Below are 25665 nucleotides of genomic sequence, written 5' to 3' on the forward strand. Positions count from 1 at the left end.
GTGCCAGAGGGAGGGAGAGAAAACACAAACATGTAGAATTTCATTTTTGTTTTGTGTGCTTCGACACAAATTACACAACACTGAAAATACTAATTATTTTTACATGACTTCAGCAAAAAAAAAAAAAAAAAAAAAAAAAAAAAAAAAAAAAGAGGTAAGAGTGTAATACTCTGCCTTCAAATGCAAGCCCCAGTCCCAGGGATGGGTACTGGTATGAAACAAAGAATTCTCTGATCCATGGCAAAATCAGAAAGAAAAAGGAGGACAACATAGTAAGTTTTACAAAAAAGCTAATTTTGGGCTTCTCTGGTGGCGCAGTGGTTAAGAATCCACCTGCCAATGCAGGGGACACGGGTTTGAGCCCTGGTCCAGGAAGATCCCACATGCCGTGGAGCAACTAAACCCTGTGCCACAACTACTGAGACTGCGTTCTAGAGCCCGCGAGCCACAACTACTGAGCCCACATGCCTACAGCCCGTGCGCCTAGAGCCCATGCTCTGCCACAAGAGAAGCCACTGCAATGAGAAGCCCACACACCACAAGGAAGAGTAGCCCCCGCTCGCCGCAGCTAGAGAAAGCCAGCGCACAGCAACAAAGACCCAACTCAGTCAAAAAAAAAAAAGATAGTTTTATTTAATTTTAAAGGGTGTGTCCTGTATTCCATATAGAATGATGGAATGGAGTAGAAAAGTATTTTAGACTAGCCAGGAAGGGTGAAACTAGGAAAGTAACAATGAAGCAGAGAAGTAAAGGAACTAACTAGCTAAAGACAGGAAGAGCAGTCAGTGCAAAAGTGAACAAGGTCCTCAGTGGTGCGGCTCAAACAGAATGAATTCAGTGGAAGATGGTAGGAACTGAAGTCAGAGATACTAGTGTGAGCAGATCATGTGTCTTGCAGGCCTGGGGAACTCTGGATTTTATTCTATGTGAAATGAGAAGTCAAGAGAGGATTTGGGGGAATTCCCTGGTGGTCCAGTGGTTAGGACTCGGTGCTTTCACTGCCATGGGCCCAGGTTCAACACCTGGTCGGGGAACTAAGATCCCACAAGCTGCACGATGCAGTCAAAAAAAAAAAAAAAAAAAAAAAAAAGAGAGAGAGAGAGAGAGAGGATCTGTGGGCAGTTTAAGTAACATAATTTGGCATATTTTATTTATGTATATATTTAATATGAGTGTAGCTACTCTGTAAGGAATGGACAAAAGAGGGGACAAGAGTGGAAGCAGGGAAACAGGTTGGTGAGAGAAGATGGTGGCTCAGACTACAGTGGTAGTGGTAGGGGATATGTCAACACTGTACTGAAATATATTAAAATTACTGGTTATATCACATATATTAAAGTCAATTTGATAAATAGAAATTTAAAATACTAATTTAAAAACAAAATCATACTTCATTCTACATTACATATAAAATTTGTTCAGATATTTGGTATATACAATTTGTCAGCTTTCTTCAAGCAAACATATAAAGGGCTTACATCAATTCTGTTAACTGACCACCTTCTCTCTCAACTCTCGTATCACATGTTTTAACAAAGGAGAAGTAAGAACTGAGATTTCATCAAGAAAAATACATGAAATACGTTGTACCAAAAGCAATGTTTCTTAAGTCTTTTTTGAATACAGATCTAAAACATGTAACTAAGACATTTTACATTTGCTTTGATTCCATAAGAACTAATCAGGATACACACACATGCACACACACACACACACACACACACACACACGTTAGCTTACACTAATTCTTTCTATTAGCCTGACAACCCCCCCCCCGCCCCCCAAAAAAGAGTTGGCCTCAAAATGTAGTAGAGAGGAATTAAACTGACAAGCAGAATGGAAGCACTAAGTTGGCTGGCTGTTCCCAGTAAACACCTTCATTACTTAATTAGGACTAGCTATGAGTTCCTAAGGTCTAACATTCTTAATATATAAATATAATATTTCAAAGCCAAATGCAGTAACTCAGAATACTCACAGAGAATTCATAAAACCTCAAACTTGAGATAATCTTAACCAACAACTTCAAAGATGGGTAAAGTGGTCCCTGATCCAGGTGGGATGAACGGTAATTACAAAAGGGAAAGAATAAGAGGCAAGGCCTGGAGCTTTTTAAATGGTCACAGAAACAAAGTAGGACACTTTACAAGTGAAACTTCAAAAATAAATTTAGATAGATAAATAAGTATATAGATAGGTAGACAGATAGGAAAGGGTGAAAAATTAGATAGATAAATAAGTATATAGATAGGTAGACAGATAGGAAAGGGTGAAAAATAGATCATATCCAAGGCAGGATGGGCGGTATATAATCTTGCACAATTTTCCTTCAGCAAGACCTCTGGAGAGGAACTTACTCTAAAATCATTTATTGTCTATCATGCTGGCATGCTGGCCCAGGCACGGAATCCTATTCCCAGGGAACAGAAACACATCCCATGGCAGAGTGTCCTTTTCCTGATAGCAAACAAATATAGTTTGATTTTGAAATCTATCTCCAGTCTTAAAGTTCCAGCAGCATATTTTAAAGTGCTGCTAGACATTTCTGTATGAGAAGTGCATTTTAATAAACGAAATCAGTAATATTTAAAACTGACTTTCTGAGTTACTTTCTCCTATTCTGTTCTGCATTATCATCACATTCTAACCTTTCTTCACAGTGGCTTTCACATTTGTTTTTTGCCATTCTACCTATCACCTTCTTAGTTTAAGCTATGGACTAGATTTTTTTTAGCCCTTTGACTGATCTCCCTTCACTTTTCAGTGAACATGCTGAGGGTTTCCTATATGAATTATGCCAAAAATTGTGCTAATGAACACAAAAGCTGAGTAACAGCCCCAAGTCTTGAACAAGCTCACAGCCTAGTTAGGAGAAACACCTGTAAATAAACAATTACAGTATGAAAATCTGTACAGGTGTTTTGGGAACACAAATAAGGGAATATCTAACTCTATCTGAGGGAAACAACTGAAAGGTCTTATAAAGTAATATTTGAACAAATATTTAAATTTGTTAAAAAATTTTTATTTAAAAAAAAGGAGAAGAGTGTAGGGTGGGAGATGAAGCAAACTTTGGCATAAGAAACAGCAGGCATAAGTTCTCGGAAGTGAGAGAAAGCCCAGAAACACAAAACTTTTAATACAGCCAACAAGGAGGATGTCTGGAAGGACAATGATAGGTGGTAAGGAAAAATAGGCTAAATTTCAATGCCAGGTTAATAGGGCAAGGATATAGACGGGAAAGCCAGATACAAAAATCTAGGTGAAGACTTCCTTCAACTAACACTTTACTATGATGTCATATTCATAACCACTACAATGACTTTGTCACTTTCCTACTCTCGTATCTCTTGTTAATTTCCCCTAAAGGATGCAGACCAATATTCCTGAGATCACGACCTTAACATAATTTTGCAGCAGTAATTATCTCAAAATCCAACAACAACCTTATGCCTCAGCTTAGTTTGGGTTATTCACAGTTGTCCCTGTACATGATAATCTCTGGAAAATGCCATCTGTAACCCCTGACATCTTCAACAATTAAAACTCAAGCTGAGCAGATTAACTCTAAATATTTATTGAAATCATCCATATCTTTCTATCTCTGTCATTTCTGAGAACAAGCATTTCCAATATCCTTCAATCAGGTCTTTATTAATCCATTCTCATTCCCCTCAAATTTACTCTCCCACATCAGCCAAGTAAATTTTTAAAATAAAAATTTAGCAGTCATGGCCCTGCTGATTGAAATGCCTCAACAGCTTTCCAAATCAGTAATAAGGCTTATTAAGGCCCTATGTAACCTCTCTGACCTTAACTGTCTCCACAGGTCCCCTGCCACCACTAAACTACTACCACACCTTCAGTTACTCAAACACAAGTTCTCTTCCGCCTCCAGACCTTTGCATAGGCTGATACCTCTACTTAGAATGCTCTTTCTCCCACTCTTTGAAACTTTCATACTGAATCAGGACCCCTGGCTTGCAGTCATTGAAAATACTTTATCATAACTATAATTATACAATAATAAGAAATAACTTTTATTGACCACTTACTATGCCAGGCAATATACTCCAAATGTTTCAAAATGTATTTACATAATCTTCATAATTTACTTAGTAATAACTATATAAACATGTATGTAATCCTCATGTATTTACTTATTTAGTCTTCATTTTTAGATGAGAAAACTGAGAACTGGAGAAGTTGGGTAACTTGCCCAAGGTCACATATCTGATGTGCCCAAGATTCCACATCTGATAATTGACAGAGATGGGATATGATCCCAGACAATCTGTTAGAGTTCCCCCTTTTAACCACGATAGTACACTGACTCTCAGAGATACAACTAATAGTTTAATGTTTGTATTCTCCCCAAATTGTAAGCTTCATGACGGGAGAAGCAGTAAAGGGCAAAAAGGGGTGCGGGGCTTACTTTGCAGTAAACAATGGTAAGCAGAGGGTGCCACATCAAATATTTGTGCATGTCAAAAAAAGATCTCTTTAGCGGAAGAATGAGAATGAACTGCCTGGACAGAGGTATGTGAAACAAAAGCTAGTCTCTACCAGACTGATCATATCTATTTTAGAGAAAGCAACATTAATTTTAGAATAAAATTATGCTTAAAAGAAAGAACACCACCACCACATCAATTAAAAAGTAATTACTATTTCCATATTCCAAATTAACTAATATTTTTACTTTCAAAATACAGTGAACATAATTTAATCATTCAAGGAATTAGAATGGTTATTACAAAACTCTAAATTTTTATTATAAGCTACTGAAATAGACACTGTAGCATTAAACGAGTAGAATATGTTTACCAATTGGGTTAAAACAAGACCAAATCCCTGATGGCAACTTTTTCTTGTGATTCTATTTCTAAAGTAGCCAGGAGTTTTACTGTTAACATGCTGATACACGTGTCCCACCATAAAATCAACTCTATCACAACACTGAAGTACGAAGACTTTTCTATAGCCAGCAACTTTTCATCTTTAGCAACAGAGTATGCATCCACCTGTATTATAAAGGGTAAAGAGAACCAAATGTAGGTGGGGGTTGGGGGTGACACGACTGCTCTTTTACTACTGTTTCCCTAATGGAGATTTTACTATTTCACTCTGATTGCTGAATACAAAATCTGACTTCTTACTTTTCCCTCCCAATTTCATATTCACTATCAGCAAACACTTCACACCCATACAAATACACACAAGTTCTCTGTTGTTTATAAAGCAGGCAGAAAATTAATAAAAATCAGTCAATTTCCATTAACATTTATCTGCCTTTATCAAGATGTAGTCAATCAAAATTGAAACCAATCATGAGAAGCCATAATATCTGAAGATAATCTGGTTATCTTTATTACTGGCTTTTAGAGGGAAAAGCTGATAGGTCAAATCCACTGAGACACTGCCCAAAATCTATGGAACTAGAATACTGTACACCTATATCAAATATGATATACTACCACCTAGAAATATTTATAACCCAAGGAATTTGTTTTAGTGGTATTTTTTGGTAATAGAATTCTGAGCTACCAATCCTACTTCACAACTTATAAATAATCCTAATTTTATTTCGTTCCGGAAAACACTAAAAAAAAAAAAAGAAAGAAAAGAAAAGAAATGGGATTAAATAAAGAAGAGAAAGGCACTTACATTAGAAAAAAATCTATCTCCTCAAAGAACAAAGAATTTAATATCTGGAAGTCTTTAGGAAAAGAATGATCTTTCCTCCTATTAAAAAACATACTACTCGAAGTCCTACTAGTTCTAGAATACTGTGGCTTGATATAATATAAATAAATGTATAATGAATAGTTTACTAATCTACTTAGGATGGATCTAAAAAAAGTTAAGATTTAGATAAATTTTAAATTGATAATTTCTAAATTCATCAACTTAAATTGATACGGAAATAAAAGCAATTCATTTCATAGTTTTAGTAAATGCAGACTGCCTGATAAATGAGCAATAAAAGGCTTAATGAACACTGAAAAGGCAGTTAACACGTAGATGCAAAGGAAACTGACTGGAAATGTGATTCAGCAGGGAACTAGGGGCTTACAGGAACATATCAACAATCATTATTTTGGAGAGTAGTTAAATATTTTGGCACAGAGTTCTGTACAGGGGTTACAGGAATACTTCGTAAGAGATATCATCCCCCACAAAACAGGGTAGCTCACATTTGATAAAAAGATAGAGAGGGCAAGCCAGGAGAGCGATGAAAACACATCACTCTTCCTAATCCAATAACTGTTTACTGAAATCTGGTACCTGAAGCTGCTTTACTGAGATGACATTCCCAAAACCATGTACACCATACCTTAGGGTGTGCCCCCACCAAATCTACAAACCCTCTAAAGAGTATTACCAAAAGGCCTATCAGCTCTCCTGATCAGTCTGACTTTGATCTAGGGAGAATATGTTGTGCATGCTTCAACTTGAAGAAACAGATTTTGTGGTTTTTCAAATTCTTAAAGTTGCCTGTATCAATATGCCTCATGCAGATTCAAACTTATAACCACTAACATACAAGCTTAAAAGACACGTGCATCATCCTAAAATCAAAACACTAATAACTCAAAAAGTGCTAACTGTAAAAAAAGCACACCATCATATATTAACTGAAAAACCAACTATAAATGGTATGCCTTATGACCAATAAGTTAGATTTGAGAACTCACACAATAGGGCCTAAAATTAAAATAAGCAATATTTTATCCTTAAATATTAAGATATAAATTTATAAATTACAAGTGGAAGAACATATAACAGTAGAAAGCCCATAAGTTTAGAATATAAAACAAATCCTCTAAGTATGAAGGAAATGTTTTTAATGAGGTTGAATATCTCACGCCAGTGTCAGAGGTGGGGGTGGGGAGCACTCCCTAATGCAGAGGAGAGAGGGTGGGAATCCATAAGAAACTGATGGATGGTCTGCTTTGCTGGGGGATATGGATTTCTACAAGCCTCCCAATAAATTTAAGAAATGCTCGAACTTAGAGGGAAGGAGAGAGAAACTGCTGAGGATTCTGTATTTTGAGGCCCTGCTTTGAGACCTGAAATGCCAAATATTTGGTGCCCCAATCTCTTTAATCCTGACATACTTTCTCTGAAGAAATGTTAGCCATCACAGGCTATATTCTATTTTTCCTGGGTATAATTTTGAATGTCTTGTTATGTGCAAAAGAATCTAGAAATAACGTGAATAAGAATTACATGGGATAGATCTGGGAGAACTAAAGAAACAAATTTTTTTTTTTTTTTTGCAGTACGCGGGCCCCTCACTGCTGTGGCCTCTCCCGTTGTGGAGCACAGGCTCCAGATGCGCAGGCTCAGCGGCCACGGCTCACGGGCCCAGCTGCCCCACGGCACATGGGATCCTCCCAGACCAGGGCACGAACCCGCGGCCCCAGCATCGGCAGGCGGACTCTCAACCACTGCGCCACCAGGGAAGCCCAAGAAACAATTTTTGAAGCCTTTCTGAGAAGAACCTAAAATGATAGTATTTATTTGTGAGCAAAGTAGGGCAGACCCAGGGCTACACTGCTATAGAACTATTTCTAAAAATTCTGCATTAAGAAAAAAAAATCTGTATTGTTAGATCATGATTTCGGATACAAGGAACACAAGCAGAAAATGACAGGAGTGTTAGCATTTCACACACACACACACACACACACACACACACACACACACACACACACACACACACACACACACACAATTTGGGTGAGCTGTTCACTCAACAAATGTTTGCTGAACTTTGTACCAGATATTGTGCCTTCACTGCTTCTATACTTATCTTTGTTAACCTCAAATCTAGAGATGGGTAGAAATGTTCCAGTCTTCCTGTCTAGATTTCAAGGAAAAAGATGTTTGAAGTTTCTATTCTTTCAAATTTTAAAAATATAGCTACTTGCCTGAAACTTTGGGAAAGGGAAGAACAGCATGTCTAAAGCTAGTGGAAGGAAACTAAAATATGCCTCCTTCTGATACCAAGTTAAATGTAGCAAAATTTTTAGTCTATGGATTTATGCTTTCCCTGGCCTTTTCTCTTAGCTTCTTTTCTGAACATGAGTTTTCTGGTCCTCCTATACTCTGTGGAGAATATGAAGTTTTAAAAAAATCTAACAAACTTCCTTTGTATTACAACATTAATGGTTTATTCAGTTTAAGGTTTTCCCTCTTTCACATCTAACTAATAAGAAATGAAATTATTTCTTAGAACACTAGGACTTTAATAATTTATGAGATAATTTTATGAAAAAAATAATTTATAAGAAACACTATATTTTTAAACTAACAAAATGACTCACTGACAAAATGGCCCAACATCCACCCTTAAAATACTGATGACAGCACCGTTTTTCCCCCGGTCTTTCCCACCACCTACTTACCTGTGCAATTTCTTTCAACATTGGCTACTCTGGGGATTGGAAAGCTCAGGGCTGGAGGCTGAAGTGAAGAAGGAAAGGTTGGAGGGTGAGCCATGGCACCAGCCCCGCACTAGGAGCGCCCCTGAGATACTACAGCAGGGTTGACACCATAGCTCTGAAGTTCAAACTCCAGCAAACGATAAGAAAGGAGTCCAACCAGAACATGATAAACGATGGGATTCTTCCGCTCTTTGAAAAATAAGGAAATCATGCTATAAAGATCTGAATGTCCAGTTTCAACATTATGACTCCCTGTTCACCTCTTCATCATTCCCCAACCCCAGATTCACCTCAGACTGATTCAAAGTGCTAATCAAAACAAAGAGGGTGGGGGGTGAAGCGCACAAGTAGAGCTTTCTATAAACTTGCACACAGAAAATGAGGATAGGGCTCACCTGGCCATCATAAAAACGTGCAAGACAGTATGTTAAAATACTCTGCCTATCTGCCCCTTGAATACTTTCTTGCTCTCCTAAGCACTCAACATTAAATCTAAGGCTCTCATACGCATTAACATTAATACCATCAGCCAGCAAAATGACAGCTGGACTATTTCGATGTATTGATATTTAAATTCCTAAAATTGGGCCAATGAGCTTTTCAAAACCCAGGGATAACTTTCGGTATAAGGATATTCCTTGGGGGAATTTCCTGGCAAGTCCAGTGGTTAGGACTCCACACTTCTGCTGGGGGCCGGGGTTTGATCCCTGGTCAGGGAACTAAGATCTTGTGAGCCGTGCAGCATGGCCAAAAAAAAAAGTATATTCCTTGGGAGGAGACTAATTTTTTAAAAGTGTTCCATTCTGATAAAAGCAAATGAGGACCCCCTCAACTAAAATAACTTTAATCAAACTAGATGATAAAAAAATCATAGACTTTTAAAGAAATCAATCTAAATACAGGACTTAAACTGTGACTTTTATGAGAATGAATCCTCACTTTATAATATAAAAAGTAAATTACTGATTCAGAGGAAACTAGACTCTGATTATTATGACTACTAAAGCCAATAAAAATAGATGCTCATTTAAGTTATTTAAAGATAACATCTACTCAATAACAAATATTATTGGAGGTGGCAAATGTTTTAAAACAGTAAATTACATATAGTGAAGTATCAGAATCCTAAATTATGTTGTATGAAGCAATTAAAAATAAAAAGTATTCCTTTAGCAAGGGAACACAGGACTTTTAAAATACTTCTAAACATCTTGCCATATAAATTAATTCAGTAAACATTATTCAGTGAGCATCTACAATGTAATACGCTAAATATATTTACATTTATACCCTTATGTACTTTACCCATTTGATGCTCAGAATAAAGAACATCACAAATCAAAAGGAGTAAAGAAGAAAACACATTTACAATGCTCCTGCACCATTACTCTGGCCTCCAGGCCTTAGTGAACTTACCCTTCATTACCTGCAATCTACCATTTCCCCCTTCTCTTATTGTGTTCCTGCCCGACTGCCCCACTCCCCTTGCCATTCCTCAAACACAAAAGGCATACTCCTGTCTTCAGACCTTTGTACTTCTTGTACCATTCAAGAATGCTTTCTTTTTAGGTATCTACATGGCTTCACCTCACCATACTTCATATATTGAGCCATCCTAGTGAGGACTTCACTGTTTATTCTATTTAAAAGTATACTGTCCTTTTCCCCAACCCCTTATGCACTCTCTATCCCCTTTCCCGTTTTAATTTTTCCTCCATAGCATGTATCAAAATATAATACACAATGCATTTTATTTATTTTGTTTAATGTCCTCCTATACTCTAAAATATCAGCTCCATGAGAACAGAATTTATTTATTTATTTCGTCTCTTTGTTCACTTCTGTCTCCACAGAATCTGGAACAGTGCCTGGCACTGAGTAGGCCCATAACATGAACGTGTCCTCCTCTTACTCCACACATGCTGTTACTTCAGCGTTATTTGACAGTAACCCATCACTGCAGTGCTTACAGTACATGTGAAAATTTTATGAGCATAACAATTATTTTAAAACTTAATGGAATTATGTCAAAAATTAATGTTAATTTTTGCATTTCTGAAACATATGAATAAAGTTGTTTTATGCCTTTTTCCACTGAAATTGACAACCACTTCCAAAATACCTAATAGACTAACAGACACCTTCAGTGGTTAGAATGCCATGCCATAAGAAGTACCAAATAAGGATTTGGAGATGAAAATTTTTTTTTTCTATTTCCCAAACTTTTTCTCAAGTTAGATTACCTTTTTAAAAAAAGTTATTTCACGAGTATTTCAGACTTAACAGTTTAATATGAGACAACACACATTTCTTTTCTATCAAAAAATCCCACTAGAAAAATTATACTACTTAGAGCCACTGGGTTGCACTGTAGTCCATGGGAATATGCACTCCTTGAGAACAGTGTACCACTACAGCAGCCTAACACAGTGGGCCTGGTACAAATAAGCACTAATATGTGTTGAGAGTTTATCAAATGATAGGTATTACTCAAAGCACTTTATATATATTACCTTACTTAATCATAACAAAACCCCTATAAGATATACTTTTACCTCAAATTGAGGCACAGAAGGGTAGGGCCTATGGACTCTCATTAGATTGAAAATATTTCTCTATCACAGTTATCATGAAGAATACCCAGTCCCTGCAACCCCAGTAAGATACTAAAGATTTAATCTCCACAAAAACCCAAGTGGATAGACTCCAAATTTTAGAAGTTAGCCGAAGCATAGGTGAGGGTGAGGCATGGGCTTGAAAATTGAGAGGTGAAGACCTACATTCTGAGCTGTGGGATCCTCCGCTTTCTTTCCTTAACCTGCTTACAGAACAGTCAGTCAGATTTAAGAACCACTCCTCTACCCTACCTCTCTACCTGTGGAAAAACTGAATTGCTCCGGAGAAACAAATGTCACACACTATCGTATTTTTTTATCTTAGGTATTGGAATATACCAAAGACCTGTCCTATTCTAGGATGTGATAGTTTAGGGTGAATATGACTTGAACTTATGTTTAGAGGGCATGTGAAATTGAGAACCAGGTATATTCATCTACTCTAACCCTAAAAGTGGCCCTAAAGTAAAGTGCTTGAAGAAACTAGATCCTAAAGATTATAGGTGGGGAATTTTTGAAGTATATGTCATCAGTATGCCCATATTCAAGCAGAGATAAAAGAAGCTCAACTAAAAGAACTGTGGACTGGGACTTCCCTGGCGGTCCAGTGGTTAAGACTCCATGCTTCCAACTGCGGGGGGTGCAGGTTTGATCCCCGGCTGGGGAACTGGGATCCCACATGCCACGCAGCACGGCAAAAAAAAAAAAAAAAAAAAAAGAAAAAGAACTGTGGATTGACATGACACATGACAATTGTGGGTTAGGTAAACTTTCTTTTTTTATTTTTATTTTTTAATTTTTTTGCAGTACGCGGGCCTCTCACTGTTGTGGCCTCTCCCGTCGCGGAGCACAGGCTCCGGACGCGCAGGCTCAGCGGCCATGGCTCACGGACCCAGCCGCTCCGCGGCATGTGGGATCTTCCTGGACCGGGGCATGAACCCGTGTCCCCTGCATCGGCAGGCGGACTCTCAATCACTGCGCCACCAGGGAAGCCCAACTTTCTTTTTAAAGGGGCTATCTTGAAGATCACGACTCAAACTTTCGAGGAACTAAGGTAAGGTGACAGGCAGTGAAAGGAATCACAAAATGCAAAATTCTTAAATAAAAATTTAATGATTTTAATGTTGTCTATGTTACACATAACTTAAAAAGCTTTAAAAAAATTTAAAGTCCTTCAAGTAGAAGGAAAATGATACTATAAAGAAAGAAGGGAAGGAAGGAAAAAAACACAACCTCCTGGATTGATAGTGTCTTAGGCACTGGCAGAAGCAAACACAAATCCCCTTGGGAAAAATGTCTTTCCATCTAGTCCTCAAAGAAGTCACACAGATTTCTAAGAAACATAAAATGGTAACTTACACACCTACAAGGAATCAAGGTATCATAAGTGAGAACCAGAAGAAGCAAAAGACATGAGAATGATCTGTGGCAACTTTCAGCTGCTGGATTTATCATATATTAAACATAAGCATGTATAAAATGATTAAATAAATAAAAGAAGATATATTAGAGTCGAAATCTAAACAAAATAATGGTAAAAATGTGAAAAATAATGATAAATACGTGGGTATAGAAGACATAGACAAGATTAACGAACTTGATCTAATGGAAACAGAGCAATACACCTGCCAACTGGTCAATATGCATTTTGTTCAAGTAAGTAAACAAATAATTGATATCATACTGATCACATTCTCTAGCTACAGCAGAATATGTGAGAAGTCAGCAATATGAAGATAATTAGAAAAGCCTCATAAGTTTGGAAAATTAAAAACACTTAAGACTAAAGAACAGTAAAACAAAACCTAAGGAATAAAAGGAAATATCAATAACTTAAAGAGTATAAATTGATGAGTATAAAACAAAAAATAAATTTAAAGCAAGGGTGACAAATAAGATGAAAAGGCACACAGTCAACAATCTTACGGATGAAAAAAGGTGCTAAAAATATTTAAGAATATTTAAATATTATTAATATTTAAATATAAATATTTAATATAAATATTTAAATAGGTAGCATTATGAATAATTTCTTAATCCTGATAAAGAATATCTACCAAAAAAACCCAAAACCTGCATCAAACATCATATTTACTGGTGATAAAGTTTGTAAGACAAGTAACAAGAGAAAGATTCCTACTACTAACACTTCTACTCAACCTTGTATCAGAAATATGAGTGCGTTCTGAAAAGAAACGCAAGTTCCAAAAATTGTAAAGTATCAAAACTGGAATTTCCAGATGATATATTTATTTACATGAAAGAACCTACCCCACAAATAACCTACAGATAAATTATAAGAATAAAAATTTAGGGACTTCCCTGGTGGTCCAGTGGTAAAGAATCCACGTTCCAATGAAGGGGACACGGGTTTGATCCCTGGTTGGGGAACTAAGATCCCACATGCCGTGGGGGAAATAAGCCCGAGCACAACTACTGAGCTCATGCCCCTCAACCAGAGAGCCTGCGAACCGCAAACTACAGAGCCCACGTACTCTGGACCCTGTGCGCCCTGGAGCCCGCGCACCACAACTAGAGAGAAGCCTGCACCCCCCGACAAAGAGCCCACACCACAACGGAAGATCTTGCATGCCTCAACGAAGACCCCGTGTGCCGCAACTAAGACCTGATGCAGCCCAAAAAACAGTAATCAAGTTTAAAAGTCAACTGTATGTCAATATAACAGTAACATCTATAAAATATAATTTTAAAAATACAATTTACCAAAAAAAAGCAACAAAAGTACTTATGTATAACTCTGACTAAAGATTTATAATTCCATTATTAAAAAAAATACAACTTTATTGAGAGAAAATACAGAAGACCTCAGTGTATGAATTCAGGGAGAGGAAGAATAACATAAACATATCATTTCTTCCCCAAATAAAAATGAAGTCAATAAAATTCCACTTGTAAACACAATGACTTTTTTTTTTTCAAATTCTAAATCTGTCACTGAACAAAAGGCCAAGAAAGTCAAGAAAATAATAAAGACCAAGGTGGAGAGACAGACACGAAGATTTAACACAAAGCTATAGTAGTTGAGAATGTGGGACACTGGTGCAGGCAGAGACAAACACATCAAAGTAATAAAATAGATATTTAATTTTCATAAAATTTGAGACTACGACATGGTTCAGAAAACTTCTCTAACTTCATAAAGCTCCTTCTGTTGTTTTCATGCAGTCTCTAAAAGTACAATGGCAAGTTTGCTGAGGTTTTCTTGTCTCTGTTCCCCTCTCCCACTTTAATCTGCTCCTTCTCTTTCCTCTGTCCCTGTTGTCCCTATCCTGCTCAATTTTGATTCCACTCCCAGAAACTTCTCAACAGGGTCCTGGAAGGGAGCACTGGTGGGTCAGTCTTGAGAGTTCAGAGCTAGGCAGCTCAAGTCACTTTAGGCCTCACCACAGGTCCCTTAACCCTGATCTAATAAAGTGGGCAAAACCTCCCCAATTTCAAATTGGCTAATCACACTTACCACTTTCAAAATGTCTCTTCACCACTTTGAGGTGCTTCTATGCCCAGGTCCATACACCCCAATGCTTCTATGTTCTCATGCATAAAAACTGATAAATTTAGGTCTTTTGTTAGACTTTCACCTGCTTATATTTTGAGGTTCATGGAGATATTTCATCCCCAGTTTTTGTTACAAATGTTTTCATGGGTTTTGGTTTTCTATCTAGTTGTTCTATTTTTATATGGGAATTCAGAAAAATTAAAAAAACAAAAAACTAAGCTGTCACCATCAGTGCAATCATCCCAGAATCTAAGTAAGGCCTGAGATATTTTAAAAGGTAACTATGCACCAGTGTTTTCTTAGGTCAGTCTCCCAAAGCAATAGAAATAAAAGCAAAAATAAACAAATGGGACCTAATCAAGCTTACAAGCTTTTGCACAGCAAACGAAACCATAAACAAAATGAAAAGACAACCTAGGGACTGTGAGAAAATATTTGTAAATGATGCAGCCGACAAGGGCTTAATTTCCAAAATATACAAACAGCTCATACAATTCAATAACAACAACAAAATCAAATCAAAAAATGGGCAGAAGACCTAAATAGACATTTCTCCGAAGAAGACGTACAGATGGCCAATATGCACATGAAAAGATACTCATCATTGCTGATTACTAGAGTAATGCAAATCAAAACTACAATGAGGTACTACCTCACACCAATCAGAATAGCCATCATTAAAAAGTCTACAAATAATAAATGCTGGAGAGGGTGTGGAGAAAAGGGAACACTCTCACACTGTGGTGGGAATATAAATTGGTGCAGCCACTATGGAAAACACTATGGAGGTTCCTCAAGTTGCCATATGATCCAGGAATCCTACTCCTGGGTGTATACCCTGACAAAACTGTAATTCAAGAAGATACATGCACCCCCATGTTCATAGTAGCACTATTTACAATAGCCAAGACATGGAAACATCTGTCCATCAACAGATGAATGGATAAAGAAGATGTGGTACATATATGCAATGGAATACTATTCAGCCATAAAAAAGACTGAAATAATGCCATTTGCAGCAACATGGATGCAACTAGAGATCATCATACTAAGTCAGGCAGAAAGAGAAAGACAAATACCATATGATATCACTTAAATGTGGAATCTAAAATATGACACAAATGAACCTATCTATGAAAAAGAATCACAGACACAGAGAACAGACTGGTGGTTACCAAGGGGGCAGGGGTTGGGGGAGGGATGGAGTGGGAGGTTGGGGTTAGCAGATGTAAGCTTTTATATATATCGACATATACATTGATATATAGGTATATATATATCCAATAGAATGAATAAACATCAAGGTCCTACTGTATAGCACAGAGAATAATATTCAATATCCTATGATAAACTATAACGGAAAAGAGTATTTTTAAAAAAGTATATGTATGTATAACTGAATCACTTTGCTGTACAGCAGTAATTAACACAACACTGTAAATCAACTATACTTCAATTAAAAAAATAGTAACTTTGCTTCTATATTTTCTGATTGATAGAAGTATCTACACTAATGTTTTAACTTTCTATTTAATGATGAACACATTCCATATTCATGATTGGGGCAAATTATTTAAATATAAAATGTATTTCTGAAAGAGAAAACAATATTTCACGTGTAAAAGCCTAGAGCTAAGTTCCCAAAGGAGCACCACAGTGAAGACAAAAGGATGCCGCCAGATATTTTAAATCTTCTCAGGGAACACGTCAGATATCAGATATCTGTCAGATATCAGATACCACCTGAACTACATAAGTGGTTTAGACCTAATTACTTAATTTAACAAAACTGTTAACATTTCACAGTGGCCCAGGGGCACTGTGAAAAAATTACGAAGATACTAAGGGTGCCATAGAACCATGTACCTTAGTGAAACCTGCTTTGTGGAAAACAAATGTCAGCTCATTTGATGATTTCAGAAGATGAGTAAAAAAGTATCAGAACATATAATGCATTCAAAGAAAGACCAACATTGTTAGCATCACGTAATAAACCAACCAATGAGGAACTTGGGAATTCATTTAATTTGATGTTTTTGGTTGGCCAGAGGAAGAAGAAAAAGATGAGCCATGAATGACAAATAAATGTCAAAATTTATTTGAAACAAATATTTAGGTCATGGAGTCAAAATAACTTTTGCAGCTGATAATATGATCGTGACATGAGCAGAAGCATCACATTTAAAATGTAATTACAAAAGCGATCTCATTTTAGCAGGAATTGTGTAACTGCAAGTGAAGACAACTTAACAGTCACCAACTTGAGTTTTTTATTCCCCTTCCTTCATCCTGTGGCTACAGCCATTTGTTTCCAAGAGTTTCAAGAGCAGTAAACTATGAACCAGTTCACTGATTTCAAGTACTTATTTTTGAACGAATTCCTTCCTCAGCTCACTCTTACTCACCTTAACCCAGGGCCAAACAGCAAGGATGTCTAAAGCCTCCATCTTTCTGTTCTACGCGCTAGACCTATTCTGACAACTCTTGAATTGCTAAGTATTCATTTTTCAAAAATTCTTTTCCATTTTAAGTTTTCTTTTTATTATGCATCTTTAACGTACGTAATATATCAGATTCCAAGTGCTTTGATGCTGGTGCTGTTTTCAATCATACTAGAAGCTATCAAGAAAAGGTTATAAGCTACTATGTTACAACTATGACTCTAAGATACCATCAGTTGTAAAATACATCCTGATAGCAGAAAGATAAAAATTTTCAATAATGTGTTATCACTTATAATAAAAGAAATGGGGTACTTCATTGCTTGTTTACATTAAATTTTTACTGCAGTGCAAAAGAAAAAAATGTAATTTGTATACAGTATTGTACAATACTCTTGCATACTGAATGGAAGCACACGTACCAGATGAATTTGTATGTGCACCACTGATTGTTAAATAATTAGGAAACTTGTGTTTTAAATGCTTTACATTATGCAGAATTGTCAGATATCTGAAATGTCAGATAGGTGTTGAGTGTTTTAGCAATATCTGGGAAATTGTTTACGGTTTGGGGTGGGCTGGAAAGTCATTATTTTTTTTCCTATTCCAAATAACAGAATATAGGGAATCACTTTTCAAAAAATTGCCACATGATACATAAAGATGCACCTATATACTGAAATATATATGTAATAAAAATATAAAAACAAAAAGAATAAAACAAAATTCAAACAACAGAGTACTTCTGGGGAAGGAGGCAGTGGAAGGGTGGGACATGGAAATATCTCCATTAAGTACAATACTCAAGCTGTAGAAAAACGCATATTTGTTAAAAACAAAGACAACAAATCACATTTGCACCTATATAATCACTAGAAAAGATACACACTAAACTGTTAAAAGTAAAATTGTGAAGATAAACTTTCACATTCTATAGCTCTGTAATTTAAAAAAACTAATAGAAAGGAAATAAAATAGTTAATGGCAGGGGGAGAGAGGAGGAAATAGCAATACAATCACTGCCATCATTCTCTGACAGGATACATTCCACAAAGTTAATGTGGTATTCTAGATAATGAGGTATTCTTAAGGAACATACAGACTAGGATGCATTAGATCTAGTTTATAAATAACATACACTGAACTAGCTAGCATATGATGTGATGACCTCAAAGTAGCATTCTAAAAATCTTGGAGATATATATATATAAGCGGCATTTTCCCCAGCACACTTTGCAGTTTCTTCCTGTCACCTCTTTCTTTGTTTTAATTTTATTGAAACAACATGCATTTGAACACCTATTATGTAACTGAAACCATGCTAGGTACAGGCAGTACCAAAATAAATATGGCTCCAGTTTTCAAGACGCTTGTAACATACAGTAGCACTGTCTAATACAACTCTGTGCAATAATGGAAAAGTTCTATATCTGCACTGTTCAATATGGTGGCCATTAACAGCATGTAACTATTGAGCATTTGAAATGTGGTCGATGTGACTGAGAAATTAAATTATTTTATTTTGTTTAAATGAATTTAAATACCACTTATGGCTAGTGCCTACGGTACTGGACAGCACGGGGTTACAGCAAGACAAGGAAAAATAAACATAACTACATTGTATCATGGTACACACTAAACTAGAAGTATGCACAAAAGCTACAAAAGCAAGGAGAAGGAATGCTGAAGCCCATCACAGAATGGCTTCTCAAAGTATTGATACCTAATTCTTGAATCATGGAAGAAAGGTGAGGCATTACATGAAGAGGAACCCAAACAAGTAAAGGCTTAAAGTGTAAAAGTGCATAGCATAGAGATTTAAAAGCAGTTTTATATTACTCAATGGAAAAACTTTTCCATTTATATTACTCAATAAGCAAACAGAGGAGACAATGGAAATAAAAGTATGCGGGGTCAGAATGTGCAAAGATTATATGTAATGTTTAGGAGCTCGTCTGCATTATATAACAGAGGGGAAGAAGGCACTGGTAAGTTAACCTGGTAATTAATATGGTTAAATTTGTGCATGCTCATAGTTGGAATAAATTAGTGTAAATTAGAGAAAGAAAAGAAAATTCTAGCTAAAAACTGGAGTTACATTTCCTTGGAAGACGCTTGACAATCTTTCTAAAAGAATAAACTATAAACCATTTACATAATTAAATTATCTCATCTGAACTAATATACCAGTCTGTCTTTGCAAATAAACTTCAATTACTCTAGTCATACTCAAAAAACTTTTAACTGGGCTTAAATTCGTAGTGACAAATGAAACACACAAAGTAGATACCAATAGAAAAATCAATACTTCAACCAACACCCATTTAAAAGTCATTAGGTTTTAGCACAAAGCTGAGGGAATGCACCTTCCCAAATGAGTTCCTAAGTCTTTAATCAAGTCCACAATGAAAGGAGAACTGGGGAAATTTTATCCTTTTTATTAAACTCTGGACTATTAGCTTATTATTATCAGAATGCTTAAATAACACTATAAGACATCAAGTAACCTCCAAAAACAAAAGGCCTCAAAGATAAATTAATTAGTATAAACACAGCTACAAAGAAATCCTACTTTATCCATGAAAAACAACAAATAAAATTCCTCCAAAATGGAATTGTTAAAAATCCAGATCATTTCATCTCAGCATATACGAACTCTTAGTGCTACCAATATAAATATTAGTAATTTACCTACTATTCCTTTGAATTTCCCATATGCTCTTAATATACTCATCATAATTATCAGACAGGAAATTATATTTCTATACATGTATTTTTCAAAAGAGGTTTTTACAAATAATTTTACAATGGCAATTTAAACAAGTGTTTCCAAGAATATTTCAACATACACTAATTGTCACTAAGTAACAAGAAAAGAGAAAAGGGAAAATATTTTCAGGCAGAAGAACCCTAACCAAGAATGCATTTTCAGGTAAGCTAAAAGACCTGGATTATTTGTAAATAATGTGACCGAAACAGTGTGACTCTAAACCATTTTTTTAGAGTAGAATGAACAGGAATTAGGAAATCTCTTCATGTATAAAATATAATCTCCTTTTATTCCTTTCTTAAGTGTAAAATTTGGAATTCTTTATTAATATGATTCCATAAAGTAAATTAATCATACTGTGTGATCATACAAAAGTTCTGCTTACGCTTTACAAACTGGATTATAAACACTGAAAAGCCACACAATATAGAATCACAACATTCTTAAAATAATTTAGCAGAATCTATCAAAAGATACAACAACCCAAGTAGTGTAACCAATTAAAATCCTATGAGTCAAGGTAGTTGGAAGTGGTTGTGAGGCAGGAGTTACAGCAAGTATAAGTAATGAACAGAGGCCATGTTGATTAATTCTATAAAAACAATTCAGAACAGAAAAGGTTACAGGGAGAACTGATTCTGCATAGCCACAGCTTACTCTGGCTTATTAAAATTATAAAAATCTGGCAAGAAACTTCAGACATAAAATTAGGTCAAATTCTAGAAAGGTTAAATATGACACTACTTTTCATTATGGACAGTGCCCAAACCAGAACCTAAGTCTTGTGTTCAAAGGCTCTTTGTTATCTCACCATGAAGACCCATTTACAATTTTCTCCAATGTTCACTGTTCCAATCTGAGGGAAGAAAAGACTAACTGGGCTAAAATAAATGATTAGAAGATAAATGGTTAGTTAACAAAAGCTGCTGCTATCACACTAGTTGCCTTCACAGCCTGGAGGGAACAAAACTTGTGGGTGGAAGGGAGAGAGGGAGGCTGGATATGTATTTGTGAAAGAAGCCTAAAGCTTATTCCTACTTAACTATGAACTACTGTGTATTCTGAGTCATTAGATAATTTGATATTAAATTATTATCAAATGAATAAAGCAGATTTTCTTTGAAAAAATTAAATTCAAATATAAGAGTTTTTAAAATCACTATTTAATAGCACTATCTTTAAAATTCACCTTCTTTTAAAAGCTCAGAAAGAAAACAAGAATATTACACCTCAACCATCCTTTCAGCATCCTTATATTTCATAGGGGATGGATATTATTAAATAACTTAATAAATGAGAAAACAAGAATCTAACATTATAAGGACAGCAAGCTAATGACAAATTCAATAGAATTGGGGTCTCTGAGTACCCTGGGATTTTCATTTCTATTTTTTCTATACTCTAACCAACTTTGTCTACATTCCTGTGATGCTCTAGTACCCCGAATAGATCCTAAGACTTCAGATTTAGTCTTCCAGAAATAATATTGTATAAAAGCAATCAACATTTTGTTTTATGGAATACTAGCTCTGAATCCAGCCATGAAGTCATAAACTGTGTTTTAGATAATCTAAGCTTTGACACAGATATACACACCAGAAAAATTATGTTCTGACACTAAAAGAATATATATACATTTATTATAATAATATATATACATTATTTATAAGAATAAATATACATTTATATTATAAGCATGCTTTACTCTGAAAAATGTTCCCACTATTTCAACTGTCAAACCCAACATACGTTATTTTTAAAATTATAACCCCAATTTTTCAAACTCAGGTGTATCCAACCTGATTCCAATTAAATACAACATGTTAAACAGTTCATGTAACTATATGACCAACAGAAAAAAGGAAAAAAATTTTTGATCTTACCTGGTAGTTTCTTTTCTCAGATAATGTATGTCCATCAGTCCTCACCATAGAGTCGTGTCCTTTCCTCACAGTACTGGAGGCAATCAAATAGAACTGTCACTCAAGGGTCGTGTCACAGGAAGGACCGCCCACCAGTTCTCCCTCTAGAGTGGAATTATCCAAAAGCCGTCAAAATTACTAACATGTAAACATATGAACAGCAGCAAAAATATCCAATACGATACATAGAAAACAAAACCAAAAAGTACTCTTTTTATATCTTAATTGATCTTCCTCTTAACCATCCAGGGAGGGCTAGACTGGCAGACATTTTATTTGAGATAGAAGTTATTAAATATGAAAACCTTTCCCTTCCAATTAAAACTGTCTCCCAGACCTCACACATAGAAAGAAACTTACAGTGAATAAAAATGGAGTGGACAAAAAAGTTCAGCCCTGAATTGACACATTTTTTTTCCTTTTAAATAAACATCCTCCTGTTAGTCTCAGAAATGTTCAATTAATTCAGATTCAGTCATCTAATTTCAAATCCCTCCCCTCAAAATGCTTATTTATACAGCCGCTATTCATTCAGTTTATGAGGTTTATTCCTATGCCATAAGATGGGAATTCATCCTATAATGTTAGGATGATTAACAGATGCAAACCTAACTCAATATTCTATTAAAATTTACTCCAATGAAGAGTAGCAACGCATGTCAACTTTCTGGAAGCCTCTGTCCTTCAATCCTCCAATTTCATGCATGCTCTAATAGAATGTGCTTTTTTACATTAGGGCAGAAAAATAATGGTGCTTATTTCTTAACCTGGACAGAGCTAAATAAGTCCAAAATGACTAGGCACTGTAAACTTCAGGTACAAAAAAAAAAAAAAAAAAAAAAACAATCACCGAAGCAGAGGTAATAGTCTCTAGAGATGCTAACTCAAGAACGTAAATTGAAAATGAAAGACCAAAAATTCAAAAGTGGTATCTACAAAGAATTTGTAAATAGTTGTTTTTAAGACTAAAGTCTTACTTTTACTTTTACCTAACTTTTAGTAAAATGTTTACCCCAGGAAAGTAGTAAGTTAGTATACCTACTGAACTAACAATAGTTGCTAACCACTAAAAACTATATTCAAATTTAGAGCAATTATTTAATATTAGACAAAATTTACTTTCAGAGAGGATAATAAAAACATCTAACTTAATTTCATAGGAAGTATGAATCAATTTTACTAAAACCAACAAACATGCACATACACATACACATGGATTACGTCTAAAAAGCAATCTAGTAAGAAGGTCAGAAAATTTTTCAAGGAAAACATTAAAAATTAATATTATTAGATTTAAATTTTAAAAAGAATTCATGTACTGAAAACCTACACTCCACCTCCTCTCTTATGCCTGATCACAAGTTAGCGGGTGCTATATACTTTTACTTAATTTTGACCATCTTGCATTGTAAATGTTTGGCTGAAATACTTCAGAGATGCCTGGCTCTATGGCAAAAATGTAAATGTGCATTACCAAATTTATATGTACTAGTGGAATTAAATACGTCTCTCTCAAAAGTAACAAAGGAGAAAGGTTTTTTAAAGCGTAAGTATATTTACTGCTATAAATATAATCTAGCAAGGAATTAGGTTATTCATAAAGAAAAACTATCTACTGAATTAGATGTTCAAGAATCGTTAAGTGACATACATTTAGCTCCAACTTAAATGTTCATGACTGTCACAAAATGAGAACAAACCTATTTATTATGCATCCTCTAAACAACATTAACCCTGTTTTAATGTATTTTATAATATTAAGAGAGGTTAAAACAGTACTTGCTTTACTATTAACATGTTCATGACAAGTCTGAATTCAATGGACAGTAAGTGTAAAATTTCAGTTTTTTCTTAGAAAATAAGCATGTTCTCCTTCTTAAATAAGATTAAGAATAAGTTTAAAGTCCATGCACTATCTTCCATTTGTACCAGTTTCATCAAAAGATATATTAGAAATCTAAAATCAGGCAAGGCTATTCTATTTTCAACAGCGTAACATTATATATATATATGAGATAATTAGGACTTTATATGCTAAATAATATAATTAAAAATATTTAATCTGTACATTTACCAGATTAAAAAAATATTAACTTTGGAATACTATGAATTTAGTACAAAAGTAAAGCTTGTTTTGTTTCTTTTGTTTCCCCATCTTGGGATAACTTCAAGTATTTCATGGCTTAGGGTTTCAAACAGCAGCCACTATAGGCATACCTCCAAGATACTGCAGGTTCAGTTCCAGATCACAGCAATAAAGCAAATACCACAATAAAGCAAGTCATACAAACTTTTTCGTTTCCCAACACACATAAGTTATGTTTACACTATACTGTAGTCTATTAAGTATACAATAGCATTATGTCTAAAAAAACAATGTACGTCCCTTAACTAAAAAACACTTTATTGTTAAAAAATGTTAACCGTCACTGGAGCCTCCAGTGAGTCATCACCTTTTTGCAATACTAACATCAAAGATCACCAATCACATATCACCAAAACAAATATTAGAATAATGAAAAAGTCTGTAATATTTCAAGAGTTCCAAAATGTGATGGAGACGTGAAGTGAGCAAATGCTGTTGGAAAAACAATACCCGCAGACCTGTCTGATGCAGGATTACCACAAACCTTCCATTTGTAAAAACACAATAGAATAATAAAGCACAATAAAGCAAAGTGCGGTTGTTAAGGGAACCACCGACAGAAACCGCCTGCCCTGCCCAGACACGACAGTAACCACTTGCTTGAGTTATCTTACAACAGGAGGTCCTGGTAAGGAACACAGAACTAACAAGCTACCACCAACCGGAAGAATTCGGGAAAGGTCAAAAGGAGAGGAGACACCAGTCCATATGTCCTACCAACCTCCCAGAATCCTTCGCGCTGGAATCCATCTTGGCTTATCGACGCGTGCACCACCAGAAAGAACCTTGAGTCAGAATGATTGGCCAGAGACAACCCGGAAGCTAACCCCATCACCATAAAACCCAGACACTGCGAGCCACGTGGTAGAGCAGTTCTCCTGGGTTCCCTTACCCTGCTGCTCTCCACATGGGCGCCCCTTCCCAATAAAGCCTCTTGCTTTGTCAGCCCATGTGTCTCCTCGGACAATTCATTTCAGAGTGTTAGACAAGAGCTCACTCTCGGGCCCTGGAAGGGAAGGGGTCCCCCTTCCTGCAACACAATGAAACAAGATGTATGCCTGTATGTGTTCTAACCAATATAGGAATCAACATTCTATATTGAACAATAACTAAAAATCATTATCTCCTTTCAGTAAACAAAGGGAAAAAGAAATTAAGGCACTCTTATTTTCTTCTGGGTAAACATGAAAAGCTAACATTTGTCACCACTATCTTATATTAAACAAAGATGTTCAATAACAGATTGTGTTGATACTCATCATATTAGGAATGAAAGGACAGTGAATAGATAAAAAAGACTGTGAATATATGTGTGACACAGAGAATATGTGAAAAAAAGAAAACATGAGAGAGAACATGCACCCTAGGTACCTAAATTTATTAAAGTTTATGCACTGCTTTTCCCACAAAGTCCTATAAATATTTAAAAACTCAGAAAAGACAAATATTTATAAAACTAAAATGAAATTTTCTATAAGGCAGGGATACCTTCCAAGACAGAAAAACAGAGACTGTATTTACCTTCCTACCTTAGACAACTAGAAAACTAGAAAAAAATGTATGAAACAATGATTTTCAGACATTGAACACCATCTCAGGACAGAGATCATCAAGAGAACAAAACAAAAGTAAGCTCTACTGCCTGTAGAGTTACAAGGCTGAAACACAGGGAGGGGGTTAGGCGATGGAACCCAACTGGAGCACAACAGTCTCACTGAGTTAAGGAAAAAGAGTTCAGAGTTAGGGGAAACACCAAGACAGCCAGAATTTGCAGGGCAAATGGGGAGAAGGAAGCTGCAAA

General features: G+C 35.6%; 1 protein-coding gene across 5 annotated transcripts in view; it reads right to left on the minus strand.

The window, feature by feature from the left end:
- CNOT2 (CCR4-NOT transcription complex subunit 2) overlaps positions 1-25665 on the minus strand; it is a 110936-nt gene that overhangs the window by 47196 nt on the left and 38075 nt on the right. For 3 of the 5 annotated variants that reach the window (XM_079938288.1, XM_079938289.1, XM_079938290.1), the window contains exon 2: positions 21680-21822. In XM_079938288.1, the coding sequence (XP_079794414.1) occupies positions 21680-21727 (48 nt within the window). In that variant the 5' untranslated portion in view covers positions 21728-21822. Of the gene's footprint in view, positions 1-8414; positions 8473-21679; positions 21823-25665 lie in introns of those variants that run through there. The other 2 variants (XM_079938291.1, XM_079938287.1) reach the window with 2 other exon arrangements.

The sequence above is a fragment of the Stenella coeruleoalba genome (genome assembly GCF_951394435.1).
Source record: "Stenella coeruleoalba genome assembly, chromosome: 11".
NCBI classification, from domain to species: Eukaryota; Metazoa; Chordata; class Mammalia; order Artiodactyla; family Delphinidae; genus Stenella; species Stenella coeruleoalba.